Consider the following 16,574-nt stretch of genomic DNA (forward strand, 5'->3'; position numbering starts at 1 on the left):
CTGCAATGTACAAGAATCATTCAAGAATTAAAAGAAAATATACTGGATTGATACATCACGCTGCCCAACTGATGGGCAAATATGACCTCTCAGTGACTGAGATCAAAGAACTTCCCTTATATTCCCAGAAAAATATCTTTAAGGGCAGTGGCAACTAAAAACGATCTAAACTCTATGTACACATCTACATGCGCCCCATTATATTTTATACTTAGAGAGGCCAATGAACATACATCTTATTTTAATGAATTGACTTTTGCGCAACTTTGGAAAGCTTTTACAGAGTTACGATTAAATACAATAAACTCTGCTTATAGAGATGAGAGACACAGAGGCATACCAACAAATGAACATATTGCCTCATGGGTGGGCCAGCCCTGGGTAGGAGGAGGTGTTGATCTGTTGCCGTGGTGATTAAGGTTAGTAGAGTCACACAGTCAGGTTATGCAAGGAGCTGACATGCAAAGCAAGGAGCCACACGTGAAGGATTCTGCTTCCTGGTAGCAGACAAAAGTTGTGCTCAACCTTCGCATCCCTTTCAACATGAGGATTTGGGAGGCTGCTTTTTGCCTGATATTTCTCAGTGCAAGGATAACCTCCAAGGGAGTGGGGAGGAGAGAATGTGCACACCCTTGTGTGAAAACCATGCAAGCATTTATTATGCCAGGATAACAGAAAGATGCTTGTTTCTCCCCCACCGGCCGGAGCTTCTCTATATTCCGCACATCTTAGTAGTGTGGAAAACTACAAGTTCAAATCAAGGATAGAGGAAGGAAGACATTTTGCCTCGACCCCCACGTGAGTCGCTCTTCCTTTACAGCAAGCAGCACATTCAAAAGCTGCATGCTTCCTCAACAGTTTCTTCAAAGTTCTAAGCCCAATTAAACATCTCACTTCCAAGAAGCTATTTGTTTTTCTCCTATTCCGGCCTGGAAGCAAGGCCACTCATTTTCACTGGCAGCTAACACACCTGGACGGGAATGAGACTCACTGACGGCTGGCTCTTTGTGCCTTCTATAACAAAAAGCAGCCAAGCAAGATTTTGAGATTAGGGGAGGAGGCAGGCTGCATAGTATTTACAGTAAATCAAGCACTGCTGTACTGCACCCTGACAAAGCAAACAGGAGTCGGCTAAGCCTGGCAGATGTTAGGTGGCTGTATTTAGAATTCCCTTTAGAATAATCCTGTTGGATCTGCAGTTTCTGCTGGCGGGGTCTTCTAGATAGGCAACAAGGTAGCAGTAGTTTTGTTGGGGATTTTATGAGCTGCTGCTGAAGGTTTAACTGCCATTAGTTTTTAGCTGCATCTCCCCTTTAGTACATGGAAAGGCATCTCATAAATAAAATGGCTGACAATGGGGGTTGGGGGTTGGGGGGGGAATGGCAGAACTGTTCCTTTATTAGGCCTCAATGACAAACAGTCAACAATGTGCTCATTCATAATCAGTAACAAAGCCAGAGAGGCAGATGTGAAAGGAAATGCGTATGGATGTTATAGGTAGATCCATGCTTGTTGGCAACTTTGAGTTTAGTAGCAATTTAAAACGCACACACACACACACACACACACACACACACACACACACACACAAAATTCCTAGAAGCCACAGTTAGGCTCTCAAGCCTCTGCATGCTGGTCTTGCATCTCATAGAAGAAGAAAAATGGAGCTTGAAAGCAGACATATGAGGCATCATGAGGCCTGTACAGTGATCACAACACTGTAGTCTGAAGGTGCAGAACTACACATATGGCAGTTCCTGTAATTCAGGGCAGATTGCACTCAACATTTCTTTTTTCAAATCCACGCCTGAACATGTATTTCATGCAGTACAAAAAGTGGGGTGTATAAGAAGCAGCCTTTGTCTTTTTCATCTACATTGAATAGCAATGTTTTTATCCAGTGCAAACCAGTTGTGCTTTGTAAGAATGTACAATATGGGTTAACCGTTAAGGGAAATGATTCCACTAAAGTATGTCTAAATAAGTAGTCTAGTGGCTGAAAAGTATTATTACAAGCTACTATCATAAAACAGTCCCTGTTGTCCAAAGAGTGTAAAAAAAAATGTATATTGGGGAATAAGCATGCAGAAGATAACACAATTGCCTAGTGATGTAGACCAACTTCTTTGGGGGGTGGCTGAAATTATGGTGTATTTAAAAAAAAAATCAATGGCATTGACCTACTTATTGATCCGCCTGCATTTGAGAAAGGAGGTAAGAAGACAGGGCTCACTATGGGCTCTCCTTTTCAGCAAGGCGGGGGGAGAAGGGAGAGCAAAAAGAAAAGGTAAATGAACAGAGGTTAGTTAATTGAAAAAGTTGCCTAATACAAGCCACCAAGATGCTTGAGAAGAGCCTACTCACACCACTATAAATGCTATTCTTAATTTTTACAAAATAAAGGCCTGGTTATCCAAATAACAGCTGTAAAAAGCTAGATCCATTCCCTAAAGGGAGCCATGCAGAAGTAATAATATGCAGTTAGGAACATTGTATTTAAAGAAAACACACAATCAATTTATATGTATGTATAGTATGTGCATCAGGCAAAATGATACACAGTGCTCCAATATTTCCAGAGATCTTCTGAATGAATGTGCATCATTTTCCAAACACTACATCCCTGCCCCTAATGCACATATTGATCTTGGAATATTTTGATGATTGGGAATGCTATATATCTGGTTACGAACTTAATTTGTTCTGGAGTCCATTCTTAACCTGAAATTGTTCTTAACCTGAGGTACCACTTTAGCTAATAGAGCCTCCCGCTGCTGCCGCATGATTTCTGTTCTCATCCTGAGGTAAAGTTCTTAACCTGAGGTACTACTTCCGGGTTAGTGGAGTCTGTAACCCGAAGTGTTTGTAACCCGAGGTACCACTGTACTAGAAACTACCACCAGAAAGAGGCAGAAAGGAAGGGTTTAGGGGTTCATAGGTTGGGAGAACAAAGAAGTGGACATAGACGAGTCTTTCATCATGATTGCTGGAAGCCTATCGCAGATTCTGCTTTCTGAGACTTTACCATACAAACCACCACATGCGCACTTGTTTCTTCAATGCCATGTTGCTGAAATTTTTATATAGGATTGTTAAACAGCAGCATAATAATGGCTGTGCACATTTAGAGGTTCTATAAATAAAAAGAGTTAGCAATTAACAAGATGAAAGAAATGAAAGACCCTGGGATTGACTGATGCTTTTAATGAATAGCCCTGAATTGAGTCACTAGCAAGAATACCGAACTGTTGGTAGTTTTACATTGCCCTTCTAAGAAGCTTCATTTCTCATTACAGGGTCTTCTTGGTGGTGGCTCCAGAGCTGTTGAGTTCTCTTCTAGTTAATCTTCGTTTGGCCCCTTCCATTCTACAAAGTTGTAAAGGCCACAGCAGCTGTTGCTACTTCACTACGGTCCTTCCTTCTAATTTAGCATCTCTGTGTGTCTAATTTTTATCCACACAATGTTTCATATTTTGCCTGATGTTCTATTGTTTTTCATTTTTCTCTGTATGTCACTTTGTGAATGTTTGGGCCCAGAAAACCAATTGAATTAAACAAATAGGTGGAAAATAATAACCATTCACAAATGTCATTTTCCTTGCACCCTGTTTGAAACCTCTATTTATATTTTATAAGCACCACTGCTCAACAAAAACTATAGCATACTTTTCTTCTTGATCTTTTCTCTACTTCTTAATAAAGACTACTTGAGTCCTGATATTTACAGTCTAAAGCAATGGGCAAATCTACCCAGCTGCTGACAACCTGCTGAAAGGATAAATTCCCTTCTGCTATGGCAGATCAGATGGGGAGCCGGGTTCTGCAAACATGGCAATATTACACGCCTAAAGCAGTATTTTCAACTTCAGCCAGTAAGGGGTGCTAGTGTAAACAAGGACTCAGCCTGCACCAGCAAACCCAAAGGAATGAGATTCTGAAAAGGGAACCAATGCCTTTCACATTGCAGTCTGGAAGCGGCTTCCTGCTAGGACAAGAAGAGGCAAGAAGCAAGCAGGGCAATGAGTACGGTGCTAGGGAACACAGGTGACTAAGCCTGAGAACCAGGAGTGACAGTAAATGTTACCCCACCATCTTGTGAAACCGTATCTTTGGGAAGTGCTCTTCTACAGCCAATCTGACGACAGACAGTCCGTCCCATTCACCCACCCTTCTCGGCATAGCTGTCACTCTGCTGCAGAGATGTCACTGAAGCATTGATTTGCTAACCTAGCAGCCCCAGGAATTGAAGCCAAAGGTGAAGGCTCACGGGATCCTTTGAAGCCCACAATTCAAAGTGTGCGTATACACTTGCTACAATTTGATTGCAGGCATACAAAAACAACAATAACCCAGAGGAACAGCACTAGTGAAGAGATTCATGTTGCTGCTTTTCTTCTGCATCCTGTAGAGAATGACAATGCTAATCCTTTGTCCAGAACAGTCCAACATTTATCAAGCCAGCTGTGAATACCCATTTGTTTTGTTCCCGAGAAATCTGCATGACCGTGTGCTTTCTTCCCTCCCTGCAACAAGGAACCCTGCATTTTAACACTCCCTTTCCTATTTTAGAGTGATCCTTTTTTCCCTTTTATTTTTTGCACTATGGAAGTTTCTTAAATCTGCTGAAAATTAAAAGTAGAAATACATCAGCAATATAATCTGAAAATATGAATACGTAGATCAGCTAACAGGAAATCCAGCGTGAATGACCTCCTAGACAGGAACGCATAATTGAGCTCTACAAGCATGGCAGCAAAAAATCTCAAATTTAAAACTTCCTCACCATGACAGCACAAGTAGTCAACTGTCACTTTAGTTTTGGTGCTTTCATCATTTTAATTAAAAATACTATGTAAACATGAAAAATAACACAAACGACTTTCCAAATTAAGTCCAGAACTACTTGCTCATGAAATGCTTTACTGGTCTATCTGGCCTCACATAATATTTACATAATATCCACATAGCATCAGAATACTCATAACATCGTAAAACTCATGTAACTTCATAATACTCACATAACATTAAAAGCGGGAGGGGAGATAACACAATTTACAGAAAATTCACTGCCTGGTCAACTGGGAGGCAATTCTTACTGTCTACAAACTGACATAAAATGAGGCAGGTTCTTTTCATTTCTTGTTAACGTATCTGGTACTTTATTTAAAAGGTTTATTTACTACTGCCTTTTATTATCAAATGTCAAAAAGGTTTACAGAACATAATAAAATGATATAAGCATAACAACTGAGCAGAAGCCACTATTGTTACCCCCATATTTAAAAAATGGCACAAGGGCTACGAGTGAGAGCCCATGGCTTATTCTAAGGCCACCAGGGAGCTGAAAACTAAACCTGAGAAACCCAGATCATACTGTCAACCAAAGGATCAATAAAAACCAATGACAGTTAACTGGTGAAGAGACAGCACTGAAGAGGACTGAGTTAGGGGTCCTGGAAAAGCTTTGCCAAAGTAGTGGGTTTTGAGGAAACATCTACAAGAACAATGGGAGATGGGACTGGGAATGTGCAGTGCCTTTGTGACACCAAAGGAAGTTACATTATACAAGAACCAGTGCTTTTTCCCCCAGAGGGTAATCAAGTGCCGGCACCTCTTTTTTTGTTGTAAAAAAGTGTGGCACTTACTATAACAACTTCATGGTAAGTACCAGCACCAATTTTTCCTAGAAAAAAAAGCACTGACAATAACTACTATTGTTTTTGTTGTTTAGTCGTGTCTGACTCTTTGTGACCCCATGGACCAGAGCACGCCAGGCATTCCTGTCTTCCACCGCCTCCCACAGTTTGGTCAAACTCATGCTGGTAGCTTCGAGAACACTGTCCAACCATCTCGTCCTCTGTCGTCCCCTTCTCCTTGTGCCCTCCATCTTTCCCAACATCAGGGTCTTTTCCAGGGAGTCTTCTCTTCTCATGAGGTGGCCAAAGTATTGGAGCCTCAGCTTCACGATCTGTCCTTCCAGTGAGCACTCAGGGCTGATTTCCTTAAGAATGGATAGGTTTGATCTCCTTGCAGTCCATGGGACTCTCAAGAGTCTCCTCCAGCACCATAATTCAAAAGCATCAATTCTTCGGCGATCAGCCTTCTTTATGGTCTAGCTCTCACTTCCATACATCACTACTGGGAAAACCATGACTTTAACTATACGGACCTTTGTTGGCAAGGTGATGTCCCTGCTTTTTAAAATGCTGTCTAGGTTTGTCATTGCTTTTCTCCCAAGAAGCAGGCGTCTTTTATTTATTAAATTTGTATGCCCCCATTTATCCAAAGATCACAGGGCGGTTCACAACAGAAAAATACAAAAAGAGGACATAAAATACAGGATAAAACAAAAAGAAGCCAATAACCGCCCTCCCACAACACATTTATAGGCCACAGCATGTTAATCAAAGGACTGGTTATAGAGATACGTTTTTGCCTGGTGCCTAAAGTTAAGTAATCAAGGTACCAGGCAAGCCACCCTGGGGAGAGTATTTCACAAATGAGGAGCAGCCATGGAAAAGGCCCGTTCTCATGTTGCCTTCTTTGCTGCCTCCACTGCCGTTAGGTAGACTCGATCATGAGCCCTCACTAGTGTTTGATTGCATTTGTCTGGAATTTTCCTCCACGCACATTCAAGCCATCTCCCAGTTTGTTTTAAACTACATTTGTTTTAAACTGCATTTAAAACAGAGGAGAGGAAGTTGAATTGACAGAGATGCTATTCCAAGCAAAGTGAGGCAGAAAGAGGAAGCATAACTGATATAAATTTGCAAACAGGGAAGGGGAGAAAAGAAAGGGCGATAGTCACAGAGTGAGAACAGAATAAAAGCAAGAACCAGAAGTTTAATGGAAGAAAACCATCATTTGGCAGATTATGATCATTCTCTAGCAAGAGGTACAATCGAGTATGAAGTTATATGGGCTTTAAACTCCACTGATTTCAAAGGGACAAGTATGCACATGTGTGTACAGGTTTGCAAAGTTTTTCTGCAGGGGTGGAGAATGCAAATGTACATATGACTCAGAAGCAAGAAAGTTGCTTGATTACTGTAGCATGACAAGCCATTTGGTATAGTGCAGAGAGAGGTTTGGATGACAAGCCATCAGGGCTTTGTGAATCTAATCATCATGCATTGGGAAGAGGATTCTACTGCTTGACCATAGGAAACACAAAATTTTGAAGAGTGGGGAAACACACTTGGCTGAAGCTGAGAAAATGCTGCTCAAATTGGAACTATATTTACTTTCTCTTGACCAAAGAGCACAATATGCTTTGCAAGGCACACCAAGCCATGAGAAAACTCAACTGATCCACATCTATGTATGCATTTGCAAGCTACCTCTTGACAAGAATAGACATTCTACACATTTGGAAGGGGACTTTGCAATTAATAGGGTTTAATATGAGAGGAAAGTTTCAAATCCAGAGATTTGTTTCACACTTCAATTAAATCTCAGCCTCAAGCACCCTCAAATCCCTTCCTGCTCCCTGTACCATGCTGTGTCTGTAATTTAGATTGTTTGCCTGCGGCAGGGGCTGTCTTCTGTTTTAGTCTTACAGCACCCTAGTACGTTTTAGACATCTTAGGAATAAATAATAAAATCCAAAACTGTGTGATGATTATATTACAACAGGCACATTATTTCCTATACAATTGTTCAAAGCAAAATCTTAATTTTTACAGCAGCCCATAATGATGTATCTTTTAAGGGTCATTCTGTTGACTCTCGCTGCTAAAGTTAAGCAATTTCCTTAAATCAGAATCCAAAATAGATAAGGTGCTATCTTTTATCAGACCACCTTCGAGGAATTTCCTTGACACAATGTGGCCTGGTAGTTTTGCATGAAAAGAAGCCTGGAGTTTTAACCATCACTGTGGCACACCTTTCCTGGGTCTTATCTGCTAATTGGAAACAGAAAGTCTTACTGCGTCAGAAGGTGAACAGAGGCCTTAGTTTATAGTGGGAAATGCTTTGATTTTCTTTTTCTTTTTTAAGAAAAAGAGGCAAGCATAATTGAAAAGTATCTCTTTCATGTTCCCTACAAAAGTAGAAATACAGCAGATTCCAAAACTAAGGACTTCATTCTACATTACTCATAAATGCTCCGTTGGCACTGAAATGAATGGGAAATCTGTCATCAAGCATTGCTGCACAGGGCACACCTGAGTCACAACGGCAGCAGTAAACCCCACCTTAATCAGCAACATGGCTTATCCTTCTGCCTTCTGCCAGTGCTCTGGCTGACTCCTTTGGCAATTAAGAAAAAGAAGGTGTGGGGATGGTTCACTTACATTTCTTCTCCTAGTTATTAAATAGCATTTAAGCAAGGAACATAAAACAAAGTGATAGTGCCAGGGGACAGGTGTGCGAGGGAACAAAGAGCCACACTAGCTTTCAAGAGGTCCTTGGATTTAAACTCCTAAGATGAGAGAAAAATTGCTGAGATTTTAAGGGGCTCAACATGCAAGCTGCAGCTCACTAGATCATGTCCCTATATAGAACCACGTACAGAACAAAGTCTGCCTTCCCCAACATAGGGCTCACCCACACTTCCCTTTGTCCCACAGATTTATTCCCTTTGGTCTGTAACTTCTAAGCACAGGTCTAAGAGGTTTTTCTTTCAACCAACCACTTTCCCCGGGAAAACCCTCTGTTTGCCGCTGAATCGGAACAAATGTCTATCCACAGAAAAACCTGATAGATGTTTGCTCCAATTCAGAAGTGAGCAGCAGGTTTTCCCGTGTGACAAAAGAAAAACCTCTCAGCCTAGGAGTCATGGACCAAATGGAAGTGTGGATAAGCCTATACAGTCATACCTCGGGTTAAAGTAGCTTCGGGTTAAATCTTTTCAGGTTGCATCCCATGGCGACCCGGAAGTAACGGAACGGGTTACTTCCGGGTTTCGTCACTCGCGCATGCGCAGACGCTCAAAATTACATCATGCGCATGCGCAGAAGCAGCAAATTGCAACCTGCACACGAACGGGTTGCGTTCTGCTCAGGATGTGAACGGGGCTCCGGAACGGATCCCGTTCACATCCAGAGGTACCACTGTAGTGCCTTTCAGATGTTTAGGACTACAATTCCCATCACCCCTGTCCATTTTGACATGCTGTCTTGAACTGCTGGGAGTTGTGAGTCCAACAACATCAGGGTGTCAGATGTACCCGCTCTGAAAATGAGGTGAGTTATTTCGTGGGAGAAGTTTTAAACACATTTCCATCAAATCACTGTAATGCAGCCTTCACGTGCCAGCACATTCATTTGCCCTACAGCTTTTCAGTTTGGTTACAGTTCGCTAAGTTCATCCCCAGTGCCTTTAGGCAAAATCCAGACACGCCCAATGTCCACTGAAAGCAACAGACTTTAAATACTAAACTGTGTACAGGGGCCTTCAGTGCATCTTTCTAAGTTATTCTGGTGAACAACTCTAAACACAGGATGAAATATAAAATGTGTTCACCTTTTGTGGGTTTCACAAACATATGAATTTGACAAAGTGGAGTGAGAAAATGGGAGAATTTAAGAGACAAATGTTTTTTTAAGGGTCCAGCTTCTATTCAGGTATAGTGAAACAGCTTATTTGTAAACCAGAAAACCCAGCTGTGCTACTTTCCAGATTTTCCATGCAGCTTAGCACACCTGGTTAAGAAGAAGCTGAGTTGGAATTTCCCACCCCCCTCTCTTAATGCAGCCTGAATTATGAATTCTAAGCTCTTTTGAAAATGCAGCCCTACGGCATATTTAATATAACATGAAAACTGCAAAGTTTTTCTCTTTTCTGTCATTGATGAAATCACCTTGAAGGTAATGATAATCACCATCAGCCCAAATTCACACTGACAAAGCAAAAACAATTTTGAAGCACTGACATTCAATGCCCTTTTACCCTTATTCTTCTTTGGAATAAATTCAGCTAATCAACAGCTAATAAGAGTAACAACTGCATCACAAAACTCTCTGCATATACAACCAATTCCCTCCACTGAAAAATGGCCTTGAACTACAGTTTGCCTTAAAAAAAACAAAACGGTAAGCATCAATACTACAGTTATTTCGAGTTAAGCCTCTTCTGCTAATTCTTCCTACTTCTGGGTGGAGAGTACAATTATTCTTCATTAATTAGCCACCCCTGCTTGTAGAACATTCTCAATGAAAACTAACAACATTCACAAAGCATTCTCACTGACAGTACAGAATAAGCTCATTGGTATTAATGGACAAGATGATCAAAATGTGTATGAATCATTGGGTGACACTGAACAATTCGCAAGTGGATTTCTTCTCATGTAGCAAGATTGCCACTCTGTCTCCCTAAACCAAAGAGCCTTGGGCTTGCCGATCAGAAGGTCGGCGGTTCGAATCCCTGTGACGGGGTGAGCTCCCGTTGCTTGGTCCCTGCTCCTGCCAACTTAGCAGTAAAAAGCACGTCAAAGTACAAGTAGATAAATAGGTACCGCTCTGGTGGGAAAGTAAATGGCGTTTCCGTGCGCTGCTCTGGTTCGCCAGAAGTCATGCTGGCCACATGAGCTGTACGCCAGCTCCCTCGGCCATTAAATGAGATGAGCGCCGCAACCCCAGAGTCATCCGCGACTGGACCATAGCTGTCAACCGTCCATTATTTGGCAGGAAACTCCCTTATCCCAGCGCTGTGTCCCGCTGCTGTCCCTTATTGATGATGTCCCTTGAATTTCCTGGGTTTCAAAGGAAGCAGCTCCTCTCCTCCCTCCCTCCCTCCTTGCCGGCCTATGAATTGCTGAGGAGCCTTGAGAGGAAAGCGAGGGCAACCATAGAGAAAGCAGTTCAGAGAGAGGAGGAGGAGGCGCGGGCAGGTGTTCCAAGGGCTAACCATAGAGGGGGAAAGCAGAGGAAGGACCGCAAACGCTTCTCCCATAGATTTGTAGTGGTAGACTAGCATAGATGGTCTTATCTGCGGGTTTACTTCGGGCGCTATTCCCCCCCCCTTCCTCCCGCCCTGCCTGATGGAACTGAGAGCTGCAGATGGAGCACGAGAGAAAAGATACAGAACTGCAGCAGCATCTTCGTAGCTTGGACTTCGTTTTGCGCGAAAAGTGGTTGCTGCTTGTAGTTATTTAACTGCAGTGTTTCATCAGCTGGTGTCTTGAGCAGCAACCTCTGGAAACGAAGGGCTAAAAACCAGCGCTGCTCTCCCAAATTATCTGGTCCCTTTTAACTTCATATTTCACCTGGTTGTCTAAAATCCCTTATTTTGGCTGCTGATCCCTTATTTTCGAGGCTGCTGGTCCCTTATTTTCAAATCTGTAAATTGACAGCTATGGACTGGACCTAACGGTCAGGGGTCCCTTTACCTTTACTTTTACCTCCCACCCCATCCCCAGTGGTGTAATGGAGCAGGGATGGGCACCACCATTTATCTAACAGCCGGGCAATGAGATTATCTCCTGGGATGCTACTTGCCAATCTGCCACATGTGCCAAATAAACAAGCTGTCCCCCAAAAATCTACGCTAAGCAGAGGAAGAAGGACATTGACAAACTGGAATGTGTCCAGAGGAGGGCAACCAAAATGGTCAAAGGCCTGGAAACGATGCCTTATGAGGAACGGCTAAGGGAGCTGGGCATGTTTAGCCTGGAGAAGAGGAGATTAAGGGGTGATATGATAGCCATGTTCAAATATATAAAAGGATGTCACATAGAGGAGGGAGAAAGGTTGTTTTCTGCTGCTCCAGAGAAGCGAACACGGAGCAATGGATCCAAACTACAAGAAAGAAGATTCCACCTAAACATTAGGAAGAACTTCATGACAGTAAGAGCTGTTCGACAGTGGAATTTGCTGCCAAGGAGTGTGGTGGAGTCTCCTTCTTTGGAGGTCTTTAAGCAGAGGCTTGACAACCATATGTCAGGAGTGCTCTGATGGTGTTTCCTGCTTGGCAGGGGGTTGGACTCGATGGCCCTTGTGGTCTCTTCCAACTCTATGATTCTATGATTCTAAGTAGGATACCGTTAGAATGCATGCTAAGGGTTAAACTCAATACTTGTTTTGAAAAATTCCCCAAGTCCCTTTCTTTTTAACCAATCAAAATGTCACAAAATCATGAACAAGCACTCATTCTTACTCAGGTGCCAAGCAAAGCGAAGGTGGAGGAGAGAGAAAGAAAAAGCTGTCTTGAAGCCATAATGGCTGCACTGGTCCAAATTTTAGCTTTGTTGAGAATGGGTGTCCCTACCATAAGCATTAACTCTCTGAGGCAAGAGCACGTCTTATTCTGAACTCTAACACAAGGCTTACCTTGGGTCTGTGGAAAATATGGAGCCAACAGCTTTGCCCTTTTCTTCTCATACCCCTTCTGCGTAATGTCCCCTAAAAGAAACCAAGGAAGTAGAAATCAAACATGTGTTGCCACATTTGGAAAAGAAAAGGAAAGACCGAAAAAGTATTTGCATGACATTTGGACCCTTTTTTTTTTTTTGTCTCCAGCAGCAACAGTATTATACAAGCTATTATATTTGGCAATTACCCTCAAAGCCCTTCACTGCTGTACCAGATGGTCTGAAATGGTTTAAGGTTGCAATTCTAGACATACGTGGCAGGAAGGGAGTAAGTCCCACTGAACTCAATGGGGTTTACTCCTGAGTAGACATCGAAAGGATTGCACTGCCATAGTTTTTTTCATCTGCTTTTAACTTTGTATCTCCAACGTCATTATTAATGCATTTATTCAAAGCAGATCAGAAACATCTATGGGGGTGCTGTGAAATTCAAAACGCCGCATAAGTACAGTATATGACTATTATTAAACTATTTTCCCTGACACTGATCTGTCTGATGTACAGGAAGAGCCATCTGGCTGATTGTCTTTCACTCTATAAATTCTCACATTTTTATCTGAATGGCAGGAAAGAGGCTAAAATATGAAAGGATTAAGATAGGGGAGAAAAGCAGGAAACCCATAAACATTTTAACTATCTCTGCAGCGCTGCCTTCTTTCTCAATTTTCCTGCTCTAAGGGTTGAAGGAAGAGGAGATCACAGGGCCCTCCAGACTGGTATTTTATTGTGGGTGTATTCGGCAACATGTTTGTGACACAATAATAGCACATCAGTAGTGGGCTGATTCTGCTTTAGTTTGTTCTGTGATGCTTCTCCAGTGCCACTGCGTCAGTGGAAGGGGGCTATAACACAGTAAGAGCAGAAGAAAAATAAACCAGAATATTTATGGTATTAAAAGTTATGGGATTTCCACGGAAAGTTACGAGACGTGCACTGGTTGGAAATGAAGCAGTGTGACAGCCCCAAAAGATTTGCAGCTGCAAACAGTCCTGAAAGCAGGATTGTGTTTGACCTCCCCAATGGCACCATCAACACAACTCATCATGAATACTTAATACAATGGGTATCGGGTGATGTCCTAGATTGGGGGTTCAGGTGGTCTGTGGCATGTTCACATTAAATATTCATAATCATTTAAATTGTATTTGTATTGCTTTTTCTGGTACTGTATGTATTTTGTTGTGCTATAATTTGTATTCAATGGAACACAAACTATTTTTATCATAGTATATAATAAAAGGCGGTGGGTGGGATTTAACCAAGTTGTTCCATGTAAGGAATGAGGTCTGCTTGTGCAACAGAACTTTTCTGCCCTCTCCTCTTCCATGCCCCCTAAATCAACTCTGGAGGATTGGGCGAGAAATCAAGAACACATTTAAGGAGTGCACTGGGGTATGACAGAGTGAAAGGTCTTGTTGCTTGAGCAGACCTCGCACGCATACTCCACTTAGCACTACACTGAATTCCACCAATAGAAGAAATAAAAGAAGCAACAAAATACAACTAAAAATCAGACACTATCTAGCACAGTGCACAGCAATTGCTACAACAGTCAGAAAAACCATCAAGTGGTCTCTCAAGACTATCAGCCATTTTTAATTGGTCTGTGGGGGGAATTGTTGGGAAATTGGTGATCTAGATCTCTTGGAGAAAGCTTGAACTTTGGTAAAGAGATTCAAGCCTCTCAAATTCTCCACCAAAATGCCTCTGGCCCACCTAATTGATATTTAATGTTTTCTTTTTAATCCTTGCACCTCAAAGCACAGCAACCATTATCTTCATTTTACCAGGTGGACAACAGAAGGGACAAACAGCTCACATACCTAGCAAGCCTGTGGAAACCCCAAAATGACATGATCGACCCAATCATTCATAATCACTACCGGTACTTGTTCTGAGACTAAAAATATATTCCTTGAGCTATATTACCTTAAACAACTGGCATTCTCATCTTCAGGTATAAAAGGCAGGAAACACAGAAATGACTGTTGTCTGGGGTTAGGTGACGGCTTGCTTGTCACTTTAGCCCTGTACTTTCAAGATTCTAGGAGACAGTGTTGGCCTTCAAAACAAGTTTTGCGGATATTGGAATTGTGAAATTGCTATTACACAAAAGCCAACATGACTGCATGTAAAGTGGCTCTCAGGCTCCATTCGCAGTTGAGAAGTGAAGCTTTGTGTCACCTCAGGCAATAACTATATAATCTAAGTCAGACTGCCACACCTCTCCCCTCTGTCATGCTATGGCAAGTCAAAACAAATTTAAGAATGGAAAATGTATTTATTTAACACCTTCCTATACCACCCTTCTTCATTCATTCCAAGGAAACTTGCAACAATTTAAGACACTCACTCTCTCTCTCTCCCGTGTGTGTGTGTGTGTGTGTGTGTGTGTGTGTGAACTACATTAAACAGAAGGCAAAAATTATCACAAGTGAATTAATTCCCTAATCTTCCCCTGGCACCTAAAGGATAACAAGGTAGGCATGAGGTAGGCCTCCTGTAGAAGGAGGTCCAGAGAAAGGGCAACACAGTTGAAAAAGCCCTCTTGCCAGTCGACACCTATCTCTCCTCTGATGTTCGGGCACCTGGAAGAGAGCATCGATGGATGACTGCTGTGTGAAGTGCAGCAATAAGGGAGCAGGCACATCTTTAGATACCTGGGTCCAAGACAGTGCTCACAATTGCCTAGCAGCCAGCGGAGCTCTTTCAACCATGGCAAGGTGTTACCCCAAAGCCAAAGTTCAAGGAGTTTTGGGGCCATCTTCAAAGACAGCCCCACATATAATGCACTGTGAGGCATGTCTATAGAAGACACCCACAGAAAGGTCACTGTTCTTTCTCTCTCCTACAATTGGTACAAGGCAGCTTCCTAAAGTGGCATACTGCTGCTATTGCAAGAACAGCAGGGAACACCAGCAGTGAAAAAACCAGGAGGCCTCTGTTTGTTAGAGCCCACCAATTCCTATGTCTATTGTATTCAATCACATGGGTAAACATCAGCTTCCCATAGCAGTTTCCAAATTGCCATAAGCAATGCTGGCCTGAAGGTGAACCATCAACAGGAGAGGAGGGTTGTACTAAAGCTAAATAAACATCAGCCTTTTTGTCAGATTATTACAACTTGTCATGACATGATTCACTTTCTCTCTCTCTCTTGTGCATGTCAGAACCATTTTTTCTCTTAACTGCTTTGTGCAATTTTGATTGTGATGGTTGCTTTGAGGGTGTCAACAGAAAGTTTCACAGAAAACACATTTAAAAGAAGAAGAAAAGGTATTTTCCCTAGCATGCTTAGCCCAGTGGCTTGTTGCTTATCTTTCCTCTCCTCAAGTAACCAATTTTAGTTTTGAAAGTCACTGCTAAGTCACTAGCCTGACCATTCTGTGGTGACACAAGTCACTGTACATTTCCCCATTTGTTTCTGGATTTGTACTAAGCTATTACATATTCTGCTAAGAGTCTAAAGCAGCAACATCCCTTAGTACTGCGGCAATAAAAGCAGCTTTGAGATTCAACGTAAGTAAACAACACCAATGCTATCACTTAATTAAATTCACACTAAAGGCAAATCAAATGTGCGGGCCCCTCCAAAACAAAACAAAAAAATTCTGCTACAGAGCAAATACTAATGAAGGGAAAGCTGCCTACATTCAGATCAATGCTTGGTTCTAAAAGGAAGTAAATTGCTCCTTCAGTAACAGGGCAATCAACTACACAACCAAGAAAAAAGGCTGTGAAGGCCTAACGGTTTATGAGAAGGTGGTAAATCAGGCTGAAGGGGGAAGCAGATATGGCTGGATGGTCTTTTATCTGTTTGAGAAACCAGAGCCACAGTTGATGGTGAATCAGAATCAGTAACACATATAAAGAAGTTAAATCTCACTCTCTGCAGGAGGGAAATGCGCACACACTAACTGGAAGACATCAGATTGATTTGGTTTTCTCCCAAAATGTTCCAGGAGCATACTGTCCTCGTTTTGTTTGAAAATTTAAGCTGAATTTTCTGTAACTAACTATAGAAAAACCAACATGTCAGTTAAAGCTCCACTCCTGTAACACGGTCCATCAGAAACAGTTCAAAAGTATTTAAAATACAGGCATAGTTTTAAAGAAATCCTCTAAAATTATCCCTTTCATTTCCGATTTCTTCAGTATAGGCTCTGTCAGCAAATTGCTAACTCCACAGTTTGAAATGAGTCTGGGCAACGTAAGCAGACTGCACTTCAGAAACCCGAAGAATGCTAGAACTCGCTTTTCA

The 16,574-nt window shown here is 42.1% G+C and overlaps 1 protein-coding gene across 5 annotated transcripts in view; it reads right to left on the minus strand.

The window, feature by feature from the left end:
• The window catches only part of DIP2B (disco interacting protein 2 homolog B), a 181,406-nt gene that overhangs the window by 82,293 nt on the left and 82,539 nt on the right, over nt 1-16,574 (minus strand). For all 5 annotated transcript variants that reach the window (XM_083598561.1, XM_083598564.1, XM_083598565.1 and 2 more), the window contains exon 2: nt 12,273-12,344. In XM_083598561.1, the coding sequence (XP_083454687.1) occupies nt 12,273-12,344 (72 nt within the window). The remainder of the gene's footprint in view (nt 1-12,272; nt 12,345-16,574) is intronic.

This window comes from Podarcis filfolensis (assembly GCF_964270895.1).
Source record: "Podarcis filfolensis genome assembly, chromosome: 2".
NCBI classification, from domain to species: Eukaryota; Metazoa; Chordata; class Lepidosauria; order Squamata; family Lacertidae; genus Podarcis; species Podarcis filfolensis.